The sequence below is a fragment of the Xiphophorus couchianus genome, chromosome 18 (genome assembly GCF_001444195.1).
Source record: "Xiphophorus couchianus chromosome 18, X_couchianus-1.0, whole genome shotgun sequence".
In the NCBI taxonomy this organism is placed as follows: domain Eukaryota; kingdom Metazoa; phylum Chordata; class Actinopteri; order Cyprinodontiformes; family Poeciliidae; genus Xiphophorus; species Xiphophorus couchianus.
This window is the reverse complement of record NC_040245.1, coordinates 11,325,698-11,353,302: the sequence shown is the minus strand read 5'-3', so window position 1 is coordinate 11,353,302 and position 27,605 is coordinate 11,325,698. Positions and strand designations below refer to the sequence as shown.

Here is a 27,605-nt window from a genome sequence, read left to right as displayed (position 1 = left end):
ATGCAGCTATTTCATCTTTAACTAATACTGAAACTAAATATGTTTTACAAATGGTCAAAATTCTTGTTTTAACAAGGATCCACTATCTCTAACTTTCCCTCAAAGGCCATGAGATTTCAGCACTTCCCTGTTCAGATAGCAGCTCTATAACAAAAACCATTAGCACAAAAACCCGTCACCATGGGTTACCTCTGCACCGCCTCTTGGTCTGGCTCTCCATCTGAACCCTCCTCATCCACTGGAGCTACAGCGGTGTTAGGATGCTGAGAGAGGCAAAGAGTTCACTGGTCAAAGCAACGTGGGCACACGGGCAGACAAGCACACAAAGTGAAAAGATCCAGACCCTCACCGGGCTGGTGACGAGTGGCGAAGGCCCTCGGGGCCTCTTCAGGAGCTGAGCGTGCAGCTGGATGTTGGCCCCGCCATCGGAAGCTCTTCGGCCCAGGGGCCCCATGCCGTTGAGCAGCTGCAGGGTAGGCGGCTGCAGCAGCGATTGCTCCTGCGGCATCGGCGGTCGCACAGGGAAAATAAATCATGATGGTTCCCGCACATAAAACAAAAACAATCCGGTGTAACCCCGGTGACGGTACCTTGTACTCCAGCTGCTGTGTAGGCTGCAAGCTCTGTGTGGGCATGAGAGTGTGCATTTGGGCCATAGTGGGGGCAAGTTGGGGGAAGGGGGGTTGAGGGATCACACCACGAGGGAAACCTGGTGGAAGCTTTTGGAGTTCTTCCTGCATCTCTGTCCTGTGATGGAAGCAGGGGCATCATCAGACGTTAGTTAGCAGATGTTTACGTTTCCATCCCACTAACCCAAACTGCCCCCATGTGTCCAGAAACACACTTGCTATCCAGGACTTTCACAGTTTTTTTTTTATTAGCCTCAATGAACAGTTGAAGGTTTTTATATTTCAATTATTTTGTTAATTTCATTCAGTATTATCTAAAAAACAGTGGTAGAAAAACTCTAACATCTAAAAAATATGATATTCCACTAAAGTATTCACACCCCTTCCATTTCACCACATTTTTTTTCAATGCATTGTATCAAGACATCAATGTAATAAAAAAATAGTAAAATTGTGAAGTTATTTCTGGGAGTTTTTTTTTTATCTATACAAACTCATACCTGAAAAGTCTGACATGCTTTATAGAACCACCTCTTGCTTTAGTTCTCTCACATCTAGAAACTGAAATCTCTTTTAATCTCAGGGATTTAGGTCTGGACTTTGACTGGGTCATTCTTTAATCTAACCCAAATTATTATGTAAGATGCTCTTACATCTTTCTAATGTAAGACAGGTTTTCTTAATTTCACAGCTTCATTTGGATGCATCTATGTAAGGGTGGCTCAAAGGGTGGCATGCCAGATTTTTATTTGTAAATAAGTTGAAAAATTAGGCATAGCCTTTCCCTTTTATAGGTTTATACTGCACATAAAATTCGTAGGTGTCTGTGGTTGTAACAGGGCAAAGTTCAAGGGGTATCGAAACTTTTACATATCAGTGTTAGTATTACGTTTTAAACAAACAAGAGAAACAGGTTGAAAACAACATCAGAGTGAAAAGTTGATACGTTACCTTTGGTCTGGTACTCCCACAGTGTGCCGCCTCATTGAAAGGTAGCGAGCCATTGCCTCTGGAGACGGCTCCTCCCCTTCGTCACTGTCTAGGGCCATGTTACCATCAGGCTAAACACACACACAAACACACAGAGTTAAATATTAGGAATCCACGCTTGTACTTTAAGTGGCTCAAATAAAATACAAAAACAGACTAAGATAAATTTCACTAGAATTATATAAAAACTCTTTGAGTCTTTCATTAAAATCTTTGCTGCAATGCAGTAATTTGACACTCTTGGTTTAGCGAATGTGAGTCAGACGTTCTCTGTGTTATGTCTGCGTGTGCATGTGTGTGTGATTGTGACCGATAACAGTCTGGGAGGGTTTGAGTCAACACAGACATAGTAAACAAAAGTAACAGCAGCAGAAATTCTCGACAGGAAGTCAATAGTTCTTCAGGTCTGACTTTGAGAAAAAAAAAATGAAAGTAGCTCATCTCTGACTTCTTTCAGATTCCTTCACAAAGATATGTTGACAACAACCCACGAAGAGTTCAAAATTGACTCACCTCTACAATTTGGTTCTCTGGGTTGATGAGCTGGACATGGGGCACGGTCATGCCAACAGGATTACCTGGTTGGTCTGTCTGCTGGGCATGGACATACACACACACACAAGTTATGTGGAGCATTGTGCAGCTCTCACCGCAATCTACTTAGAGCAGTGTGATTGACAGATGTGGGTTAAAACCTATGGACTCCATTCAGTGGAGTACATACATACATGACTACCATAAGATTAACCCATCAAAGTCATGGAAACCCCGATGCCTTCCATAGAGACATTTTATGACCAAAAAGCCAATTTCTGCTTAAATAAAAAAAAAAATCTGAAAGACGAGAGAAATATTCTTTCTGTGTTCCCACACATATTTATCATCAAAAGGTAATAAGTAACAAAATATCCATAATTAAAAGACACCAAAAAAATTGGTTCTTCTCCAGACTATTTGGTACTACTAATTAGTTAACTTTCAATATTCTAGTCAAACCATAATATACATTTTATTCATAAAAGTGAAGTATTACTTTTGTAAAACAAAAGACTTGCATACTCTATGTTCACGTTCACAAAACAGCTCATTAAATTGAAGATTTCATACAAATCTTCAATTATTATACATAATAATTAGAAAATACATTCATAAATCTGACATTTAATTTTCAATAAAGGGGTTTCATAATCAACATCAAAAAAATCTGCAGCATTCCTTTCTTGTCCTTAATATTAATGCAGGTCAAACCTCATCATTGTCTCCATAAAGGCAGATTAACATTTCTAAAAGGAAAGGTGTTATGATAATCAGATTTTATCACTACATCTGTTTGTGACTCAATCCATTTTGAGAGGAAGAAGAATCAAATGCATAAATTGCAGAAGTATTAAAACAACCGTTGAAGTTCAGGATTCCTCTGGAATGGAAGATGAGTGCAATCACGAGTGATCAGCATTTATAGACACAAACCGAGAGACAGAAAATGGTTCACCTGAACGGCATTTAGAGGGTAGCTAATGGAACGTGGCGGGGGCGGTGCGACACGCAGCGTCTTGTGTTTCTTGAGGCGCTCCGCGAGCAGGCTGTAGATGGCACTGTAGTGATCGTATGCATCTGTTTGCAGGGACTGGAATAAACCAATAGGGTCCGAGAATTAACTGTCAGAAATTGGTGCTACAAACTGAGATGTATCAATGTAAGCGAGTTCTGTCCAACCTGAATTGTGCGCTCTCGGTCCAAGCCCGTCTCAGACATGGCCATCAGCACCTGCTCATTGATTAGCTCTATCTCTCTCTCCGTCTTCACTTGCTCACACTCCGCTATCAACTGAAAGGAGAGACGGGCAGCGTGAAGCTAATTAGCCTTCAGAGAAGGATCAAAGGAAACGTTTTTGGGTTACGACAAACATTGTTTAATCATTGGTGATGGTTGTTTATATGATCCAGAAGAAAACACTGAGTGTAATAAGTTTGGTTGTATATTTAATAAAAGGATCTCACCCTGTCGAAGTCTGGGTCTGGGTCTCCTTGTCTCATCCACTTGTTCTTACAGATCTGCTCCATACTCAACCGTCTGCTGGGCTCCAGAACTAACATGTGTCTAATTAAGTACTCACAGTCTGTAATGACACAACCAAACAGAGTCCATCCAACGTGAGACAAGAAAGGCTGAAACCAAAACACACGCCAACTCCAGAATTATTGAATAACTGTTAAACCACCTAGAAGATAAGTCTAACTGTGAAATTCATTGGTTTTTAGCCTCCCTGAGTCAATAATTTGCATCTTTCACTAAAATTAAGTCATATTGGGAAAGTCTCTGCCAGTCTTGCATCGAAAAACTAAAATGTCTGTCAAATTTTCTCTGCAAATGACTCAACCTCAATCAGAACATCTGTGAACGGATATTGGAGTTTATTTATGTCTTGACTCTAGACAACCTGCTTAGAGTTGCCTTTGATTAATAGTATGTAAAACATTGATCAACTTATTTGAGCTATATTTCCTTGATGATTTTGATGATAGTGTTTGACAAAATGCAATATTTATTTCTCGTTTCATAATTGGTGACTGCATTCTTTTTTTATGGCATAAAGCACTTTGAACTTCCTTGTTTCTGAAATGTGCGATGCAGAAGTTTGACTTGACCATTCTCTCACACACGTATGATTTGACCTGCTCCTCAGGTCCTGCTGTTCTGCAGTTTTTAGGAGTTTCCCTGCTGTTGCACACCTGGCTTAAATGAATGGGCAATTAAACAGCTTCTGTAATCATTTGAATCAGCTGTACTGGAGTGGGGAAATATATAAAACATGAGGACAGAAAACTCTGAGGAGCAGAGCTGGGGAACAATTTTTAGGTGCATCTCTTCTCCAACACACCTGGATCAAATAGCTAAAATCCCTCATCATGCGCCATTCAGCTCTGCAGTGACCTGATAACGAGTCATTTGATTTGTTGTGCGTTTAAAAGTTGCAGGGCAGTAGCTCTTGAGGACTGGACTCCTCTAAACCTTGTAATTTTAGGCTCATTGTTGTGCTGTGAGTACGAACCTCTGCAGCCATGTGACTCTGTAAGTTCACAGTTCTGTCATACTGCGTTGAATTTTAGATGATAAATCGGAAAGATAGTTAAAGGTTGAGATTATGTTGTGGAACCTAACTCTGCTTGAGGCCTCTGTCATGAGGACATTGGCATCCACATGGACCTGTTGGGTAACATATACTCAAATTTGATGTGACAGTTAAGGGGTTAAACCTCTCCACAACTTTTCCCCTGACGTTTCTGCTTTGTCTCCTGGTCTCCATGATGCTGTTTGTTCTCTAAAACTTTTGATGCTTTTGCAGGACAACTGGGTAGATGATGAAGTTATCTGAATTCAATTGAAATTACACTCATCAATTCTACTTCGAGCTACTGAACTCAAGTAGCACCCTATTTGTGTTCAGTAGCTCAAAGTAGGGATTTTATATAGGTGTATTCACAGTAAACGGCACAAACTGAAAAAGCTACCTTTTTTTCATGTTAAATATCTAATCACTTTTCTTTCCATATTTGATTGTATATCTTAGTTTTTGTCTTTTTTTTTATTTCTACTTGCTGAAACATTATTTACTTTTAGGACTTGAATAAACCTGGTCCCTGAATCTTAGTCATGCTCTGCTTTATGTTTGTCGAACACAAAAAATGCTATTAAAATACATAGAAGATAATGTGAAAGTTCAAGGGAAACTGAATACTTTGGATGGACATCGTACATTGTGATGTGCTTTCACTGTTAAAACAATCATTGTATGTGTTGGCTTTTTATTTATTTATTCAGTCCCCAGGTGGAAATAAATCCCTACCTGTGGACATGAAGAAGGGGATGCGGAACTTTCCACTGAGGACACGCGCTCGCAAATTTTGAAGAGTGCTGCCATCAAAGGGTAAGGCGCCACACACCAGCACATATAACACCACACCTAAGCTCTGTGCAGGATAAACGCAAAATAAGTATGAGCACAAACAATTGATTCTGGATTTTTACATTAGATTTTAGTTCATGCTCTTACCCATATATCTACTTTGGGTCCATCGTACTCTTTACCCTCAAAAAGCTCTGGAGCAGCATAGGGAGGGCTGCCACACCACGTCTTCAACAGCTGACCTCGGGAAAATATGTTGCTGAAGCCAAAATCTGATCGCACAGGGAACAATAAAAGTTATAGCACTGTACTGTAAAATAGGAACTTCATAAAAAAAGGAAAATTATCCAAAAGAACATGCCAACATGCGCCTGCCAAACAAACCTCTTTACAGAAATGCACAAACCTGCGATTTTAATGTTTAGGTTGTGGTCCAGTAACAGATTCTCAGCTTTCAAGTCTCTGTGGACGATGTTGCGGCAGTGACAGAAGTGGACCGCTGCCACAATCTGCTTAAACTTCTTCCTGGCATCTTTTTCTGCCATGCGCCCGTGGGCCACCAGGTGGTCTGTGAGAACAAGAAAGAGTTAGGAAATTTTACACCATAAGGACAACTCATTTGTTATCGTTGTGGAAAAAGTAAAACAAATAAATAAAATATGAGAACAGAGTGTTTTAGCTCATGGGTTTTATGCAACAGGGCAGTAACACCCTACTCCAGATCACACAAATCCATGCACTTTGTTACATGATTATCAACAACTAAGAGAACCTTTCATATAACAAAAAATCTTTACAACAGTTAGTTGCCAAAATCTGTTTATGCTGCTCTACAGCAATCAGGTCTGTGTTACCAGAATGCAAAGAAGGAAATATCTCATCACAGATTTAAAGAAAGGAATTGACACTTTGCATCAATCTAGGAAGGTTGCATCACTGTACAATGTACATATTTTTGCATTCTATTTTTGCATAAGTTGCATTCTAATACTTTTAGGTTGTAAAATGTACCGCCAGGAATTAAAAGGGCACAATTTGACCTTTTTGTGTTTATTCAACTTGAGTCAACCCTGATTAACTACTACATTTATTAAGAGCTTAGGGGTTTTATTAATATACAAAAATATGTTTAAACCAAACAACTGCATCTTCATGAAAGAAATGCTAAGAATATAAAGAAAAGGAAAATGAAAACAGTGAAGGGAAAGACGATAACAAAACCAATCAACGTTAAGACTGGAAATCCCTTACCGAATATCTCTCCCCCACTGGCGTACTCTGTTACCAGATAGATCATCTTCTCCGTCTCCATCACCTAAAGATACAAACGTATCAGAACTAGAGGGGCCGACAGACCGTCTGACAGGCCAACATCCAGTGATGGGCGGTTCACCGGTTACACAACAGTATGAGTAAGCACAGTTTGGCATATAAACAAGAGATTTAAAATAGAAAAAGACCTGCCGTGCACTGTGGTGTTCAATCTGTGTTTGAGACCTCCAGGATCAAGTTTTGAGGAAAAAACACTAGAAGGTTTTTAAACGTCTTTGAGGTTTTGGAGGTGAAATATAGCAGCGATGACAAAGTTCACTGATAAAACCTCCGCTGTGTTACGTTTGGGGCAGCTGGGGTTGTCCTGCCAGAACACAGGTCTGAGCTGTAAGATGGTAGCTGAGTGTGTTTGGAGCTGTGTGTACCTGATAGAGGCGGATGATGTGGGGGTGCTTCAGCAACTTCATGATTTGCACCTCTCTGAAGATCTTTTTCAGGTTTTCGTCATCCAGCTGGGTCTTATCCACAATTTTTATAGCCACCTGGAGAAACGGACAAGACGGAGATGGAGGGATGAAGAGTGAGGAGGAATTTACCACACAGTACACCTACCTTATTCTGAAATGCTTTAGCTGAGTTCACATGTTTACATACACAGGCAAAACCTAACTATTTTTGACAGTATACGAATAATACAAACTATCTTTTAGTTTAGTGGTTGAGTGAAGCCACAGTATGAATATTTTTAAGCCATATTGACAAACTATCAAAATGAACCTCAAGTTAAAACACAACCTACTTCTTAATACTGTGTATTTAAAGCTTCAGTATAATTTCTGATAACAAGCTGTATTCGTGTTACCAGGAGTTTGCAACTTGTGGCTCCAGGAAATCTTTTTTATTTTTTATCTGTAACACATTTTTTTTAATTATAAAGACAATAATAAGTGTGTCAAGAAGTTCTTCAGTATGGCTTTGTGCAGTATCTGCACAGATTAACTACAATGGAAGCGCATAAATGCTAAAAGGTTTTTAAAATACTAACAATTTAAATAATTTTTACTTTCAAACTAGGAGTTATATTTTTAAGTGGGCTACTTTTTATTTTCCACAGTAATGGGGGGGAAAAAACTCACTCCGCTGATCTTGTTGGACAAAGTAAAGACTTTTTTTGATTTTCATTTTGCTGTGAAATTTGTAAATGGAAATTAATTTTAGTTTACTACCAAATGTAATTTTGGTATGTGTTTGCTTACATAATGTTTCTGTGGCTCTAGACAAATTTAATTTGGCAGAAGCAGAAGTGGCTCTTTCAATTGAAAAGGTTGCTAACCCCTGGTTTAGACCAAGCTCCCCGAGCCATTGTAGCTCATAAATCCCCAGACAATAAGCAAACCACCTCTGGGTTTTACAGGCGCTTTCCATCATTCACCTTTTGGACTTCCCTCCAAATGTAGCATTGATGGTTGTGGCCACATAGTGTCAATTTTGGTCTCAAGTGTTTAGACTTGCCTCTATGAACTGCATTTTTTTTTTTTTTCAGTGCATCGGCTAAAGTTATTTCTGGGGTATTCTGCATCCTGAACAACTTTTCTGGCAGCTGTGGCTGAAAGTTTTATAAACCTACCTGGTTTTACTTTCAAACAAGCCAACCTGACCTTGGCTTGGTTTCAACATGATCCCTCTTTTTCCACTTCTTAATTCACATTTGAAAACAACTGATTATCTTTTCCTCCATTGTAAACTTGAACTACTTTCTCTTGCAGATGCTTTGTAATTTTTTCTTGCTTGGTTCTTAAACAATCAGCATCAGTGCGGAATTGAATGATACGTGCAGGGATCTGTCTAGGGCCCTGAAATGCAGACTTCTGATTCTCACACACAACTAATTACAACCCAAAACGTCAAAGTTCAATAAACCTTTGGAAAGTTTATATAATATTCACCTTTTCTGAAAAAAAAAAAACAAACAAAAAAAACTGTCAAACACTTAGAACAGCCAGGGTATGTAAACTTATGAGCACCACTTTAGATTCATATCTAATAGTTTTAAAACATCAAAACACATCTCTGTTGCCTGTGTATTACAGCCCAGATAAAACAATCAGGAGGAGTGCGAGTCGTTGTTCACCAACATGAAGATGTGTGATGCATTAGCACAAGACCCGTTGCTTGCCACTGATTGGGTGAACAAGAACTGAGGAGATAATTGGCCTAAGTGTAAAGGTTTTCTCTGAGAGCCAGCCAATGGCACGACCTTTGCCTGCGAACACAACTGTTGCGTAACCGCTGAGCACTGGACAATAGCTCCAGCAGGGTGAACGGTGATGGCGTGTGACAGGAGCTTTGCTCTGCCACTTAGGAATGGGTGGATGACTTTAATGACTTAATCAAGCAGGGGTAATGGGGATGCCCCAAAACACAAGCTTCTGCCAAGAATAGATGGGCGAGGACAGAAAAACATGAAAAGCATGAAGTATTTACACACTCACACACCCTCATCCCTTCTAGTTCTGCTTGGTGCCACACCAAGGCCTCCATTTCCCAAAAAAAAAAAAACATGAAGAAGATGAGGCCATGTGGGGACCGTCAAGGCCAACTTCCCATGGAGACAGGAAGGGGAAGTGAGGAAGAGTGATCAGGGGGCTCCTGAGAGAGAACAGAACAGTAACAGTGACATTACCCCGGCTCATTGTGCAAGTTTCCCTTCAAGGGTATTGTACAAATTGTGGAAAACATCTGCCCCAGTGGAGAGAATGTCTTCTGCACACGTAGCTTTGTCCAAACAACAATGTCTGGGTTTTGATCGGTTTGTTTCGCAGCGAGACTGGATCCTGTTCTGATTATCTGTTCAGAAAATGAACAGGAATGGCAGAAAAATCAAAGATATGGTCAGAAGTTTGCCTGCCTGTATCCTGGACATGAAAGTCACTAATTATGGGCTTTCAATGTGTTAATTAAATGCTCCTGTAAAGGAAAAATATTTTAACAATTTCAATCATTTTAAAACAAGAAATGACTAAAAAATTGTGTCCTCTATCTTCAGTATTCCACCCTCTTCATGCAATTCATCACGGCTACAAGAACCAAAACCAAATCCTTGGCATGATGCTACCAACATGCTTGATAACAATTACATTGTTCTTGTTCTAAAATCTTCACCTTGACACCTCCAAAGGTACTTCTTGTCACTGTGGCAAAAAAAAGGTATTTGGTTGTCCATTATTCATTCAAATTGCCAAATTCATTGAAACTATTTTCTTTCATCTGCAGGTGACAATTTGAGTCAGGTGGTCAAAACAAGGGCACAACTGGAAGCATAACGATCCCAAACACAAAAAACTGGTTTAGAAGATTTTCTACAGCACTTCCCTGATCCCTGATCTCCATCCTGACAAAATAAGAGTATCTTAAAAAATGGGTCCGTGCCAGAAAGCCAGCCAATTGAAAATAACTATAATTGAAAGCACAATATAAGAGCTTCAAATCAGTCTGTCAATATCTATTGATTAGTTTTTTGTTTTAAATATCAAAAATACTTCCAAACTGGTGATGTAACCTTTTCTCTTTTATCCACAATTTCCTCTTGAACTGTTTTTCTCCTTTTACTCCACCTCAATCTTTTTTTTATTTTTAAGCATTTATGGGGCACATTCACAAAATGTGAAACTGTTCCCATACTCAGATGTACTTTGTGTATTCTATGAAATGTGCAGATCTTGTGTGAACTGTCGGTGGACAGTTGATATTTTATAATCAAGCATTCCGATTTCCTACATTTCTCATGACAAATTCCTTAATTTCCCACAATGCAAAAGGTTACTAGCAAGTTTGAGCTAGTTGGGTGACTTGTCCAGTTTCTTCTCCATCAGGGCTGCCACTCCACACCTGTCGCTACTGCACAGAGTGGCAGTCACAATATGCATCTTTACCATTGGTTACATTGACTCTCAATATTATCAGTTCGGTGATGCATACAAAACTGCTCGATGCGAACATTATTTCCTGCCAAGCAGTTTCCCATGCGAGTCAGTGCATGGAGTATGCGAGATTGTAAAAACTGACCTCTGTGCTGATGTGTCTGATGGACCGCATTGGGTACATGTGGACCTCCAAGGACTGAAGTATCCCACAGTATGTAGGGACGCACTCAACAAATTGTTGCTAGGTAACGTACGTACGTACGTACATACGTACGTACGTACATACGTACGTACGTACGTGAGTGAGTGAGTGAGTTACTTAGTTAGTTAGTTAGTTAGTTAGTCCCAACAGCCTTACTGAGCTGGGCTGTGACAGGTTGTGCAGCTGCAGTGTTTCCTCAGTATACATCCCCAGAATGTCATGCGGTTCTGGATCAGAGTCCAGATAGAATGAGTCCAACATTTGTTCAGGATGCAGAAAAAACAAGAAATAACTTTAGCTGACATATCAGGAGGGAGAAAAGCAGCTCATAGAGATACCAACTATCTGTGTTTCTACTAGAAAATAATATTCAGACACATGGATCAAACAAACACTCAAGCACGCATCTTCACACACATGCATGATGTGCCTCTTCTGAATGGTATGAGACGTTGTAAAAACACAAAAAATCCAAATCAGGTAAATGACGGTTGTATATCTAGAGGGGAAAAGCCTGTGACAACATATAGTGAGAGGAAAATGAAGTGAGCTACACCTGACGTAATCCACAAACAGGTCAGTCCCACGTAGCGATGGAAAACTCTAGGACATCTCCTGTCTGTTCAGTTCTGAGTAAATAATATGCTATGACACTCTATCCAAATAACTAGTTGCCATGGCGATCTGATGCGCAGGACTGACTGTGACGTATGTTGTCTTTGCTGCTTGCCACAGAATAAAAGCTACCAGCAACTTTCAAGTTCATCTATTCACTATTTAAAGACAGCATTGAGCAAACGTTGGTGTGCAAATACTGCAACATATTGCTGGTACCAGCAGCAACCGTCCAACACGTTGGCTCATCTACAGAAGAGTTATTGATTGACAGCATGGGGACATAAAGTTAGATAGAAAAGGAAACACTTCAGCTTCCTCGCCTGTGAATAATCTCAGGGAACTGAGTAACTAAAGAACTGGCATGTTTCACAGCTACATTTTTGCAGCCTGATGCTATTGTGTGGAGGGTAGGATTTTAACATGATTTATGTTTTAAAGCTGAAGCATAATATTATTTCCTGCTGAAACAGCGATTCCTAAATTTCAAGCGTTGTCTGAAAGACAATAAGTTTCAGTTGTGTGGAGACTGATCATCCACAAAACACAAACATGACAGAAACCAGGCTGTAGTTTTGCATCCAGAAAACTTAAGATGAGACATTGAATACCTGCTAATACTCTGAGCAACAATTTAAGAGAAAGTCTTAAACCATTTTTGAAAATTAAAAGCCTCATATTGGCTTTAAATATTCATAACAACAACTTCAGACCATCCGTGAGGTTCCAACACATTTTATAGGTAAATCCTCTATTTGCAGAGACCTGAAACCTTAACCTTGGTTTTAAAATATAAAATACATACATGTAATACAAGAGATCAATTTCTACAGAAGTTAGGCTTTAAATGTGGAATTTGGAAAAGTAAAAACTGACAGGAAGAAAGGAAAGACAGATGGGATAGAAAAGAAGGGTACAGGGAAGCAAGAAAATAAGGCACAAAAAAGAGAGTGATGCAAAAATGGTAGGACGCAAAAGGGAAGGGACAGAAAAAAAAAGAAATGAATAAGGAACAGAGAACAGGCAAGGAAACAGACAAGGAAAGGAGGAAACAAGAAAGTAGGGATAAAAGTAACAAAAGGAACAGGGACAAAGAAGAGAGGACACACAAAGGAAAAAAGAGAGGCCAGAAAAAGTCAGAAGTGGAGGAAAAAAAGGACAAGAAGCAAGGGAGGGTAAGACATGAGGACAGAAGGAAGAAAAGAATAAGGGTGGCAGGAAGGACAGAAGGGGGGGAAAGGACTGACAGAATAAATTATGAGCCCTAGGTCAGTCTGAATCCCAAAATTTGAGTTTCAATTTTTAGCCATACAGTAAATGGCTGTATGCTGGCATTCAGATGGCCAGTACTAGATTCTATGACTGTAGTATTTCTTCTAGCTAGAATATGTGCATACCATAATGTTCATTAATTTGTTATTTCCCACTCCAGGTTTGTTTGCTCAATATGCCGGAGAAGGAAGTCCAGCCAGATCACGTTTTGCTGACTACGTTTTTTAGACTCAATTAGTATACAAAATAAATAATTTGCATAATATCCACAATTACAAAGCAACATGCATGCTGTATTATAAGTTTAAATAACAACAACAAAAAAACTATAAAGTGAAATGAACTGCTGTTTGATAGCTTTATACATAAAGGAGTGTCTATTCTTAAGGAAGTACTCCTCATTTGTTGACAGATGATGATGATAAGTGGACTTGTAATACAAAAATTGGCAGTACCAGATAATAAAGCCCGTAATAAAATGTCAAAATTTATCATGTCCCTATTGGAGTTGTTCCTCTTTTTAGTAAAACGTGCTGCATCTCTTCTCGACACTGAAAGATTGTGAGTTGTAGCTAAGAAAGAATGGATCATGTCCATGTCATGTTTTTATGAAGTAATTTTTATTGAAATACCGCTAAGTTAGACTGTAGGTAGCTTACAAGAGAAGACAGGGTGACCAACAACAGAATAGAGGCCAGTAGGGCTGGGATTACTAGGAGCTTGTCAGCAGCTTAGAAGCAGGTTAATGACACGCAGCAGCACTTGCATGTCCTTCTACAAGAACATAGTAAACAAATTGTGCTGTATCAACACACTCTGACGCATTTATCTCTGGATGAGACAATAATAACAACACTAGCTCTTCCTTTGTTTACAAAAACCACTTCTCTCTAATCTACAGCAGCTGCTGACCGGACCTGGTATATGACCTATGACTTGCTTTTCTTTTCTAAGAAACTATTTACATAGTAAAGTTACTTTTTCCAAATTATGCAACACCTAGTGACTTCTCTAAATATTAGCAGTCTGTCCCTTGACAAATGTCATATGTTGAATCAACTGTAGGAAGTTTGATTTATAGTCTGTGTGAACCATCGTACCTGTCAAAGCCTCAGTAATATACGAGTCCGTCCTTTAGGTAAACAGTTTCTGGGCCACACATTCTATCCTGTTACTTCTTGTAACTGACGATTTAACATTCCCACTCGCCATTTGTCACTCGGTGTCTTCTGACACATATCATTTGGACAATTCAACACTCTCAACTTCACCCTGGAGAAAGTGTTGAAAAATGTGTGACCTTATCTTCATTTCAAGTGACTTTTTAGATACGCAACGAGTGTGTCAGAACTTCCTCCGGTTCATTAGCACAATAGTAGATTAGGGGTGTAGAAAGTAAAATATTACTAATGACCTATTACGGCTTAATGAAAGCATGCGTATGATGTTCGATATACGTCACATACATTTGAGATTGATCAATTGGTTTTGATCCCCAAAACCAATTGAGGGTGCACATAAAATTGTACTCTTAAACAATATTAAACAGGGCTGCAACTAACAATTACTTTAGTAATTGATTATTCTATCAATTATTTTGATGATTAATTGAATTTTAAAAATGGCAAATTTATTATTTAACCATTTATGGCTTTTTTTTATATTAGAAAATGCAAATAAATAATATTTCATTTTTTTCTAAATATGAAAACCAACATTTCATTGCCTAAAATGGAAGACTATAGTGGTGTATGCTTGATCATTTGTATCAAAGAATGTGTCTGCAGCTAAAAAATAAAAATACTTCTAATATCAACATCTGAAAAGCAAGGCCCTTTTTGCTTGACCTTTTTACAAAATTTGATCCAGTTGAGGCTGAAACGATACCACTTGAGTTCTGGAAAGAACAGATTTACTGACAAATCTTAAATGGAAAATGTATATGTTTTTGTAAAGTTTTGGCTTAACTACTGTTGAGTATTTTTTTTCCCCAGCAAATTGCCTTTTTTGAGTGTGAACACTAGTCAACCATTAATCGATTAATAAGTTGACAATTATTTCAAGAATCGATTAATCGCGGTTAATCTTTCAGTCCTACATACAAACAAGCTTTGATATTTTCCAAATTATTTTACCATGAATGCGTTCTTGTAAACATGTATTGTTCCAAAAGTACTCGTACAACTTGAACTTCTTCCTGTTTTTGCATCATTACAATCAAAAACTTGAGTCTATTTCATTAGGATTTAATACTGATATTTTATCACTTAAGCAGAAAATGATAAAAATCTAAAAATGGTGGGATGCATTTCTATTCCACCCCCTCTACTCTGAAATCTCCCTATCCAGCGCCAGAGTAACCAACTGCCTTCAGAGGTCACATGATGAGTAAACAAAGTCCACACAGGTGTAACTATATCTTACTGAAACCCATCTGTCAATGTAAACTGACAGACCAGTTGAGGAGTGCATTATTCAGAGGTTTCATATTTAAAACATGGCCAGCTCATTCTGAAGGAGCAGAAGAACCTGTAAACAGGACAATTATCAGGTGTATAATCAACAAAACTTGGATTTTATGAAGCAGTGGCAAACAGAGGGGAATTCTGTGGTGTAGCAGTACAGTAGATGCCCCATATATAGAGCCTATGGTCCTCGATGCGACCGTGCTCCGTTTGACACCCGACTTTGTTGAATGTCACCCCCCTTTCTCTCCAGTCACTGTCAATTATACAAAAAAAGGTGGCAAGATAACCAAGACATTGTTGAAAAAACGTTCTAGGAAGTCCTGTTTAAAAGTTAACACAAGGTATGTAGAGAATGTGGCAAAAATATGGAAAAAGTACTCTGGTCAGATTAGACCTGAACTTTACCTATTAGCCCACATGATGGAAAACTTCCACCACACATCACCTTTAACACATTATTCCCATGGTGAACTCAGATGATGACATCATCATGTAGTGGGGATGAGTTAGCAGCAACAGAGAAGTTGGTTAGAGTTGATGGGAATAACCCAGTCGAACTTCAACCCTAAATACAACTGAAAATCCACAGCTAAACCTAAAAACTGATGTTCACAGATGCTCTCAATCCAAATTGCCTGCTTGAGGTATTATCCAAGGAACAACAGGCAGACATCTCAGTCTGTACCTGTAGACATGTGCAGAATACGTCCACCTGTAACAGTGAAAGTCGGCTCTTAAAAGCATTGAGGAGGAGCTGAATATCAATGCATGCTACACCTTTTTGCTGCTTATTTGCAGCACGTTTCCTTCATTTCACAATTATTTAATACTTCAATCACACAGAATTCCAATTAAGCATGTTAAAAGTTGTTGTTGCAACATAACAAAACTGTTGAAAACATTCAGGAGGTATAAATACTTTTGTCAAGACCCTGTATGGGCAACAAAGCCTTCGAGTCCTCTTTGGGACTTTGAAAACAGTCATCCGTGACTCAACTTGTTACTCCGAGCATATAGTTTGTGCCGGGGAGCTAGAAAAGTGCATTTTGCACACTCATCTACGTTCACACACTGTGGTAAGGCGATATAATGGATGAGGTTAACCTTCATCAACATAAGACACAGATTACAACGCCCTGAGAAGGTGGAATGCTCAGGCTTGACCTGTACCGGCGAGTGATGGGGTTTGACTCATACACACGCTCACAAGCACCCTTCCCAGTTGTGACTCTCCACAGCAGGACTCTTAGCTGACTGTATGAGACTAAAACTGGGGCTTTTATGTGTGGAAAGTATTTTTCTATACAACAAAAGATCAAGCAGGTGGTAAGGTCATGTCAGGTGAATACAAACAGCAAAAGAAAAATTGCACCATGGGAAGCACGAGGGTTGATGTGATCAATGAGTCAAAGTCCTTATAGGGATTCAGCTTGTGTGTTTCACATGGTGAGAATGACTCGGATGAGTGTTTCAAAGTGAAAGTAGAAGGCAGACCAATGTACTTTCAATAGACTGGACAACATACATTCTGATTTGCTAGTTTTGTTGCCCAACAGGCATACCTGGTTACCAGAATAAAGCTGTACCAAGATTTTCAAGAAGTTGTGGTTTCCAAACCACTGAATCTGTTTCTATGGCTTAAGTGTTCACAATGAAATGCTGGAGGTTTCTAATACTGTACGGAGCATAAAGGTAATACTTTTCCCATGCCTACAAGGAAGAGAAATACAGCCAAGAGAAGCAGCTTTGTCGTCCATTGTTTTGTTTGTAAATGTCATTTGCGTATCACATCAACTGGTGTACCAGAAGCACCTGAATACAAAGGTTCCAGCCAGAACAAATAATTTGATTAACTGTGTTAAAATTTTTATTGTGTTAAAATCTATCCAATTACTTCATCAAAATTAACATGGTGAAGTACCAGCTGTAGAATTAATGCGTAATAAACTATGTGTGGTGTTTAACCAAATAGAATAGAAGGTTATATGCGTTTTTATAGGGGGCCTCAAATATTCCAGGATTTCAGCTATTCTTGGGCTGATGTGGTTCCTAACTCCAATGAATACCAAGAGGTTTAATGCATTGTTAAGCACTGTGAAAACATTAGAGAGCTCAATTTTATCATGCATTTCTATATTTATTTAGCATTTTGAAGTTTTTCACATCCATGCCTCCAGGACATCTGCACTGGTTGATGAAACCTTGAAGTTTCATCAAGGTTTCTACTAAGTAGAAACCTTTCTACTTAGAAGAAAGGTTTCATCAAACCTTTCTACTAAGGAGATCTATTCAGGCCACTTCTTTTATGAATAATTTGTGTTACATAATGTTCTACAAGAGAGAGAAAAATATGCTGTCTCATTACTACTTTGCCTTCAATCTCCACCAGTGACTTTTAGTTGTGGTAAGATCTGGATTTTAAGCCTTTTCGTCTTCCAGTCTGTTGCACATTTGCGTCTGCTTAAGACTATTATCCTGTTGTATTAAGCAGTTTTGGTCAAGGTTTAGTTTGATCTGTTGAACCTCACTGTTGTATATTTAATGTATCTTAATTCCTATAACAGCAGAAAGAGTAGAGTAAGTGAGTCTATTTCCTCTGCAGGGCTTTTGTCGCACACCTGATGTATATTTCATTTCTTTGACATGCAATCTGCTGTACACTTGGGGTTACCCTGTGAGGCAGATGAATCCTCACAAGATCAAGATCAGAGAGCTGAGTCACAGCAATCAGCATGCTGGCTCTGAGGGGCTAGCTCTCTCTATACCGACATTCAACAATGGAGGCTAGATAAAATTAAAAAAAATACTCATGTGGGCGCTTAAACCATCACTTATATCAGAGAGGGGGCCTTTCTTTATTAAAAGGAGGCATTGTTAGATTATTTCAAACATGTCATAAAATCAATACAACAAACAATGTTCTATTGAATACGTATAACTATATTCAATAGCAATTATATATGCTTTGTACACAGAATATATACTTAGGTTATTCCTTATATAAACAAGAGATACTGACATTAGTTGGTTTAATTTAGTCAGCCTGCTTGTAGCTAAGTAAGTTAATATGAGTCAGATTTTTTGTGACTTAAAATAAACTTGTAGCAGCTGTCTTTAAGTCAGCTGACCTGCAGTGCACAGAGACAAATGGGGAAGGGCTGACGCTGAATTGCTTAATGTTCCATAACAATGGAGGACACTATGGCATCTCATTAATGACTTTTAACCATAGGATGAGTATGATGCACAACGTTTCAGTATAAAAGCATGACTTTTTAACACCTTATATCAATAACAGGCCTCTGCCGAGTTCACTATTTAAAAAATGTAAATACTACTTGAGGAATTTCACCTTTTATCTTCACTAAGTTAGTACTGTAATAACACTGATTGCCCGTGTATTTTTTCTCATGACTAAGAAGACAAGTGAGACGTGAATGTTTTTCTATAAAAATCTGTACAACACACACACGTGCATATAACTGCTGACATGAGTTCTACCATCTTGACAAAGCCTACTAAACTCATGTCAGAAACTGAGACACTTCTGTCTTCTTCTGACCCCGAGGGACTGCAGAAACTGAGATGCAGCGGACAAGGACAAGGCGATATGTCAAGCAGGAACCCAACATTTGTCATATTACTCACTCAAATGAAATCGCGTTTGGCCATGTGCAAGTAAGTGCGTGTCTTTGAGAAACAGAGAAGAGCTGCTGTTTATGAGCCTCCTGTGAGTGTGTCAGAGGGAGGGAGTGATGTTATTACTCAGTGTGCTCTGCCTGTTACCCACTGCTTACCATCCTGTCTGTCCTCTTCCTCTTGCCTTTCCCTTTCTCGCCCAAAACACTTAGGAGGAAGAGGGAAAATACGGGAAGCGTAAGGGAGAACAACAAGGGGAAAGGTCTACCTTCCCTACCACCACACTGGTCGGGACGTGTCAAACAGTCCCACTGACCACACACGAGTCCGAGCAGTCGCTTTGATCTGCAAGGTAGGAAAACAGATGATAGAAAAACGAGCTCAGCCAATGGCAAGCAACTTCCATTCAAAATTGTTGGCTAAAGTCAATCACACCCACTATCACGACTGAAACCATGGCAACCGCAAAGACTTCAATGGAGAGACATTTCTCCGACAAGGAGCCTTGACAACACATATTTCACCTTTAAATCCAAGAAGCTCTGGATGAGTTTCAGCCAATGTAAACTGACTTTAACCTGCCAGAAGGCTCCATATGGAATCAAATACACATTCACAAACACTGAGCAGTCTGCTGCATTAATTTTTACTGAGCATGTTCCTTTACTTAGAAGATTAAGCCATGTTATTTATTGCAAAGGGAAATCTGAGACGTTTTGGTTCCATCAGAGAGTGTAAGCACTGACCCTTTACCTAGAGGCCAGCCAAGACAATATAGCTGCAAAGGTCAGAGCTGCAACGAATGGAGATTAAAGGTTTTGTGGGATCTGATGTTATCAACTCTGAATTAAAAAAAAGCCAGAAGGTGGCATTAGAAAGAAAATGCTAATATTATTTCAATTAATGTGACATCTTAATAATAATAAGAGTGAAACAAATCCAGCCTTCTCATTTTTATCTCAAATCCGCCGTTACATCAAGTGACACTACATTCACTGCGATTTTAAATTAGGAACTGTTAATGATGACTCTCTTTCCTTCATTTGACATCAACTCCAATTAGGTTCATAAACATTTCCATTTGAGGAAAAATATGACAGATAATCAGATAATAAAATGACAGCATCATGAGTTATATTCTGATTAGAAAGACAAAATTATTCTTTCGGAGCTTCAAAGGGAACCAGAAGTCAAAGCAATCAGTTACCTTCAAAAGCTTGTTAGTGATCAACTAATTTGAATGGTTCATGCTGATGTATATCTAAAGCATGTGTGCCTCCAGGATTAGAGTTTGGAAAAAACTCTGGGATTCACCGTTTATGGAAGAAAACTAGGAACAGGCCAGTAGGAGATTCTAATTGCATAATAACCAAGAGTAAAAATACTTGAGTTGTACAATATTTATAGACAATTGTAAAATAAGAAAAAAATTACTGGGTCTTAAACAGAAACATGTTGTTCTCTCCAACTGCTGCCAAAGCAACAAAACATATTACTTATTACAGTGTTAGATTTATTCATTAGTATTTTAATTTTGTCTTCTCTTGTCAGCTCAAAGGCAGCATATAGCAACAGGTGGGGGAGGGAGAACACAGCACTACTGGTAAAACCTCTGGTAAAACTACTGTCATCCCAGTATCTTTATGGGAAATCCAGTTAACTCAAGAAATTTTGTTGGCAGAAACAAAATACATGTTAAAATGTATCTATTTTAGTTTCGATGCTAGATAAGAAATAGAAAAAAACAAAAATCTTGATATTTATAGAAACAATATGTAACCATTGGAAAATGACAGCAACCGTATCATCAACACTGTAAACACATCTCAGCATTTCAACCTACAGAATTTTATAAGCCGGTTCAAAATGTGACTTCACCACAAGCCTGTGGCTTAAAAAAACTCCCCCAAAAGCCCAGACTCATTATCTATACATTGGTGAACTGCAGATGGGAGAACCATTGTCATTTTAACATTTACCAACTGTTAATCTAAGCTCCGTTTTCTGTTTGCATTTTTTTTTAAATCCTAACATATGCCCTCTGATACACTTTTAGAAACTGTTAAAAAAAAAGTGAAACGATCTTAAAGCTCAATATTTCTTTGTCTTCAGAAGTGCAATCCACTTTTTGACCTGTTCAAACTGCTCAAACTCATCATTTAGATCTCTGCTAAAAACTCATCGCTTTTCTCTGACCTATGACTGACTGTACATAAGATGCTTAACAGTTACTTTTAATCTTACCTTTGTATTGCATTTACATGTTTTACTCTTTTTATTCTATTGACCGTTTAATAATTGTGGATGTAACTGCAAAGAACTTTGATCAACGGATGTTTTTGAACAAGTTATAGAAATAAATTTGACATTAACTTGAGTCAATTACCGTATCAGCCATGTATTTCTAGATTTAAACGGTCTGAAGGCTAAAAATAAATTGTCATCAAACCGTTCCAATAATACTTTAAGCAGCTGACTGAAGGATGACTACACGAGCAGATAGCCTGATTGATTAATCAAATTGTTAAACTTTTGTTACTCTGTAAAGAGTAGTACTGCAAAAATAGATTATATTCTCTCATTTGGAATCAAAATAAACTATCATAATATATAACATTATTATTATCATTATAACTTTAATATCATGTAATATTTTAGCAGGAGTAGCAAGAATTGTTGCTTTCCTGCTTTAAGATGAAATAATAAAATAATACTAGACATTTTAGATTAAAAGTGCATGTATTCTACTGTGAAATGATGACATTTTATACTAAATATTTTTCATACCCTAAGAATACGTTACTGACTCATAACTGGTTACAAAAATAAAATCAAAAATATTCACATGGCTATTCTGATTACCATGCTGATAATGATTTAAAAAGGATAATTTTACTGACTTGTAACAATTTAAAAAAGAAATCTTCTTAAGTTGGCAGACAACTATGTTCAAGGATCACCTGAGCTCTAAAATGTCAATTTAAATGAGATCACATGTAGGCGCTGCACAGCTTTATCTGTCCTGACAATTTTAAAACTCTTGTTTTGACTTCACTTCAGTACCTTATCTTCATCTGGATGAGATCAACTTTCACTATTACAATGGTAGTTTTCAGACACTTTGTGTCAGATTTGTGTCATCTTAGAAGGCAAGTTGAAAAACCAACTGTATCCGTTTGAGATTAATTACTGTACTTTTTTAAAAATAGATTTACCTAAAAAAATGTAAGGAAGCAGGAAAAAGGAGGGCCTCTAAGCTTTCAAGCATAAACATAGGGTCCTCCTCGGTGTGACTGCACTGCAGGATATTATCCACCTCCATCCAACAGCGGAGAAGAGCTAGTAGGCTATTTTTGACGAGTCAGCATTTAGAAACCCTAGGCCATAAAATAAGGCTCCATCTTATCTCATGACTGATCATCATATCCATATTCATGATATCCACAGGCACGTAAAAGCACACTCATTCTTCTGATATTCATGAGAAACTCGGGACGCAGAAACCCCTGTGCGTGTTCATGTAAATCCTGAGCTGACTGGCTCCGTCTGTGGCACCCATCAACAAACAAGGCCCCTCTTTCATTCTGTCAGTGTCATTTTGTCCTCCGCCTGTCATAGATCCACACAGACGGCACACATCAAGGCAGGCAAAAACAGAACACGTCACCGCTGTCACTGGATTGCTCTTACGGGATTTTGAGAACCCTTCTGGCACACCTACTACGCTTTAAATTATACCGTAGTCGTATCAAATCCAGGTCTGTCAAACGGCGTCTTTTTTTCCACTTTTAAGAGTCGCTTCACGGCTCACTGGTCCAGGTTTATTTTGGCCTCACGAAACTGAACTGAAGGCTCTCAGCTGTGTCGTGGAAAACATCCAAATGACCCGTGTCAGCCCGTCTGTGTGTATATGAACAAGGAACATCGAAGTATAGGTACGAACTCAGCGGCAGGAACACACCTTTATTTATTCCATCTGAGTAAAAGCCTCCACATTGCTTAAATAAAAGAAAGAAACAAAAGATACCTCAACTGTTCCCATGTGCTTGACTGGTAATGAAGCAGTGAAGCACATGGTCAACCATGTCCCCTGTAATGGTCAGCCATTATAGGGGACGTACACACTGATCAAAAGAATCTTTTATAAGCAAGCGGAACGCATACTAGCATACTATTTTCGTTTATTTGCTTGTCTTATATAATCTTTTCACATCATTCAATGAAAAAGGAAAAAAAAATTAAAAATACAGACAACTCTGAGCATTCTCTTCATCAGTTTATTACAACAACAGAGTGTCTTATTCAGAAGCTACTTCAGATCTGCAGTAATACAGACTACTGCAGAACATCATCCCTGCACACATCCATCAGCATCTGCAACAATTGTTTGAAGAAACTTGGAAAACTTGAGTTACGACATTTAATTTCCCTTTGGGATAAGTATCCTCTCACTGCTATGCTGATGATACCCAAAGTTTTCTAAATGTAAACACTGTGTATCATTAAAGTTGAATTCCACAGAAATAAATCCTGGCTGTTCACTGATGAGGAACTTGAGCCTCTTTTTTGTGCTACCCATAGATTGTCACTCATTATTACTGAAAACCTATGGCAGTTTCTACAGACTGCTGACTTTTACCGTTTGATTCACACATAAAAATGTCAAATAAACTGAGAGCTATTAACCAATATCAACATGCCTTAACTTAATGGAAAGATTAATGTAGTTCTTTACTTGTCTGATTGACATTTCCCTGGGTCAACTGCAACTTTTCCAAATTGCAGCTGATGAGCTTTTGACAAGATCCTACAAGCTATGTCAACTCTCTGCACTGGTTCCCTGTACAAGACAGAATAGAATCCGAGGTTCCAGTTTAAACTTTTAAAGCACTGCATGGTCATGCAGCATCAAACATTTCAGGTTTTGGCCAGTTAGTCACCACCAGGACCTGGAGATAATATATTTGGGGCATGTTATCAAAGATAAAGAGTAAAGGGCACAGAGTTGTAGGTTTGTAGTCCCAAAATTCATTCCACCTACATTCTAAGATTTAATGATCTTGTTCAAGAAGCAGAACGAACCTGTTCACTCAGGCATCTTGTGGTTTATGCTATTGTATTTCAGATTTTGTTTTGTTTTGTTTATACGAGATGTAATGATAATGTGATTGATGCAGATTAGTGGCCTTCTTTTAAGTTTACCTGGTCACTTTGTGTGATTCAGACTTTTTTACTCAAACACCTAGAAAACATGAGCAGCCAGATCTTTGATAGATTTAGTAGTTTTAAATCAAACAAAAAATTAAGGATTTATAAGATTATCCTCACGTATGCAAATAAAGCAGATTTTTGTTGAACTCTACATTAATTATGGATCTTTAACACATAATCTAAAAATATATGGTTTATTTCTAAGTTTTTCCAAATGTCTTGTTAAAATCTTCTGTACTTCATTATTACTCTCCTATAAATAAAGCTTACTTACTTGGTAAGGAAAAACACTTAAAGATGCAGAAAACTAAAGTGGCTATTATAAGATATTGTGCTGGTGCTCCTGTTTTGTTGTGTCAAATTTAAATGATTCTGCAACTCAAACCGATGGCTTGGTCACAACATAATCAATTGGGCAAACAAAGCTTCAGAGTTTGTGAACGTTCCTCTTGTGAAACAACAATTACTAGTTTCAAATCAATACATTCCTTGAACCACAAAATAAAAACAATTCACTTAAAAAAGGGGGGGCTGATCTGAAGCTCAATGGGATCTTCCAGAGCAGTGACTGTTTTTTTGTTGTTTTTTTTTACCTCTCATGGCTTTCATTTGTTTACAGTAGTACGATTCTGTCAATGTGGCAATCATCCAGTGTAAGAAGTATGCTAAGCAGCGCCCACATATTCGCAGAAGCATCTATGTATGCTCTTTCTTTTGAAAACCACTATTTTTTTTGTCACTGTCGGTGTTTTCTTGTCCAAGTGGGGGGTGAGGGGAGGGGGTCATTGGAAATGCCATGCAGTTATTAACAAAGAAATCTAAATACCACAAAACTTGATACACGGAGATGGAGAGTAGCTCTGACAAACCGGTTGCGTTTCGATGAAAAAAGGCGTAAGAAACTTTCCAGACGCGAAACACCGGATGAAAACAAGTAATCATACCGAGTGAAGAAATCTGCAGCACAAGTCTACGGCATTTGACTCAGCTATAGGTATAGAAGTTTAGTTTTCTGAATTTCCCGACATTTGACTCAGCTATAGGTATAGAAGTTTAGTTTTCTGAATTTCCCGACAAAGCTTACAGGGATTGGGTGTCCATATTTGAGCAACACTAACTTAATATAATTGTTAGTCTATAGTTCTGCAGTAGTACTTTTTCATACATATCTGCCTTCTTTCTTGTTGTAGTTAGGTTTTGTTAACATCCAAAATATTTCAAAATAGCTAATTAAGCATTTGAGCTAAAGCTAGTAACATCTAAATATCTCTCTCCTCTTTATCCTCCTTCGTTAATACCCTTCTGTCTGTTCTCTTAAAACATAGGCCTTTTCGGCTCCAAGTTGATAATACAAATAAAGAATTAACGTACTGGAGATATTATATTAGGTCGTGAGTGTCTACATATCCATCAGCTGAAGGTGATGCCCGGGTCCAACGGACCCCCAGTACTCCGAGCTGCGGCGGCACCAGAGCGAACACTGGTTGTTCAGTCTCCGGAGTATGGAGGCCCAAGCGTCATTCCGAGTTCATGTTTGAAAAGCTTTAAATAAATCACTGACAACTTCTAATTGTTTTTCTATAGCGTAGATAAGGGACTCGTCTTACCTTTGCTTTGGTGATGATGTGTGTGGCTAGTTTAACAACCGCAAAATTTCCCTTGCCGATGGTCCGCTCGATTTCGTAGTGGCCCACTCGGGCTGGAGGGGGCCTGGTGGCCGAAGTGTGCCCGGGATTAGTGATGCACCCGGTGGCCGTGGTGGTACGACCAGTGGGGTTGATCCCAGAGGACGGCGGGGCCCGGTTCTGGGAGACCATTCCTGCTTGGGTCTGTCGGGCAGGGTGCGTAATTGCAGCCGCCGCGGACCCAGCAGCACCTCCGCTAGACACGGCCGCCATCTTCTCGCCTCTCTGCGGGAACAACAAGCAGCCCTGCGCAGCGCGCATCGGGCACGCCCCCGCCCTGCGTCATTTTACGTGAAGGGCTCCTCCGCAGCGCCCTCTCTAGGTTGTAGCCATGGCAACGATCGCCGTAACAAATGACTTCATCCACAAAAACGTATTTTGGTTGCCGTGGAGACAGAGAAGTGCGCATTATCACTTTGGTTCCCATGATTCAGTGATTCCTTACAAAAGTGCTGCGCTATGTGCGATCAGAGGGCTTCCTGAAGCTTTAAAGGTATACGCCATGTTAACGCCACAAAGACTAAATTAATCAATGTTGCTAATGAAAATATTCAACTCCATTGAGACAAAAGAAGTATTTAAACAAGGAAGTGTTCACAGACTAAGGCGGTCAGTTCAACACGACTATTGTGGGACAAATCAGTAATCCATGCGTTTACACACAGATAAATTAGATAATACGGAACAAATACAGTTTTATTGATACTTATAGAACCACGAATATTCGGACTATATCTTCAAAACCTTCGCTTTGGAGGCAAACGTGACTAGTGTGCAAAGAGACGGCCTTGACATTCGTGGGGAGGGATAGGGGGGGATCTTTTCAATGGTGCTTTGTTGAACGTTTTGGCATTTAGTGGATTAGATAGATAGATAGATAGATAGATAGATAGATAGATAGATAGATAGATAGATAGATAGATAGATAGATAGATAGATAGATAGATAGATAGATAGATAGATAGATAGATAGATAGATAGATAGATAGATAGATAGATAGATAGATAGATAGATAGATAGATAGATAGACAGACAGACAGACAGACAGACAGACAGACAGACAGACGATACCAGGAAATCAAGCACTTCATCGATGTAAAATAAATTAAAATGAATAAAAAGTCAACATTTATATACATTTATATTATATGTACAAATAACATTTATAAGCATTCATTTCTTGTTGCAGTTTTAACGTGTTGTAGTTCATGACTCCCTAACCAGGTTGTAGACACCGCCATCTATTGGTAGATATGGGTTCTTGCAACAATTTTGACTGCACAAAGCAGCCATTTGCCATTAACCAAACCTAAACAAGGACATTTCTATGTAAGGATGTACTGCTAACTGCCAATTAATTATTGTTTATTGTTACAAAACAACAACTGCAGTCAGAAACACTTTTGCGTTCAATCTTTTCACAAAGACGAATATCACATGCATAAAGCAAAGAACTGGAGCAGACAGATTTCTTAAATCAGTTTTGTCACTCAGACCTTCTATCATAGAATACCCCCAATGCATATTTCGTAGTTTAATGAAATTCTTTGATCTAGAATTTGAATTGATGCCATCACTGCAAATAAACAAGATACAAATTTACGTGTTAATTTTTTAAGTTTATTTATGACTGGTGGATTTTTGTTGTTGGTTATCCTGATTCATTACTTCATGTGCCTTGTTATTCAGCGTTGTTTAATTTAATTTGCATAAGCTTAAAAATATTTATTCTTCAATTAAATTCAGTTGAATTAAAATTAAAGTGTTGGCACGTCAATTTCCAATGGTGAA

General features: G+C 38.5%; 1 protein-coding gene across 3 annotated transcripts in view; it reads right to left on the bottom strand.

Annotated features, from left to right (window-relative positions):
• Nucleotides 1-26,058, bottom strand: part of sik3 (SIK family kinase 3) — a 43,367-nt gene extending 17,309 nt beyond the window's left edge. For 2 of the 3 annotated variants that reach the window (XM_028045121.1, XM_028045124.1), the window contains exons 1-14: nucleotides 25,736-26,058; nucleotides 7,224-7,340; nucleotides 6,778-6,841; nucleotides 5,933-6,094; nucleotides 5,674-5,798; nucleotides 5,467-5,590; nucleotides 3,620-3,738; nucleotides 3,336-3,446; nucleotides 3,112-3,246; nucleotides 2,133-2,213; nucleotides 1,581-1,690; nucleotides 591-747; nucleotides 350-499; nucleotides 190-263 (exon numbers count right to left, since the gene is read on the bottom strand). In XM_028045121.1, coding sequence (XP_027900922.1) covers nucleotides 190-263; nucleotides 350-499; nucleotides 591-747; nucleotides 1,581-1,690; nucleotides 2,133-2,213; nucleotides 3,112-3,246; nucleotides 3,336-3,446; nucleotides 3,620-3,738; nucleotides 5,467-5,590; nucleotides 5,674-5,798; nucleotides 5,933-6,094; nucleotides 6,778-6,841; nucleotides 7,224-7,340; nucleotides 25,736-26,026 — 1,820 coding nt within the window. In that variant the 5' untranslated portion in view covers nucleotides 26,027-26,058. The remainder of the gene's footprint in view (nucleotides 1-189; nucleotides 264-349; nucleotides 500-590; nucleotides 748-1,580; nucleotides 1,691-2,132; nucleotides 2,214-3,111; nucleotides 3,247-3,335; nucleotides 3,447-3,619; nucleotides 3,739-5,466; nucleotides 5,591-5,673; nucleotides 5,799-5,932; nucleotides 6,095-6,777; nucleotides 6,842-7,223; nucleotides 7,341-25,735) is intronic. The other variant, XM_028045123.1, reaches the window with a different exon arrangement.
• Between the last annotated feature and the right edge of the window lie 1,547 nt (nucleotides 26,059-27,605).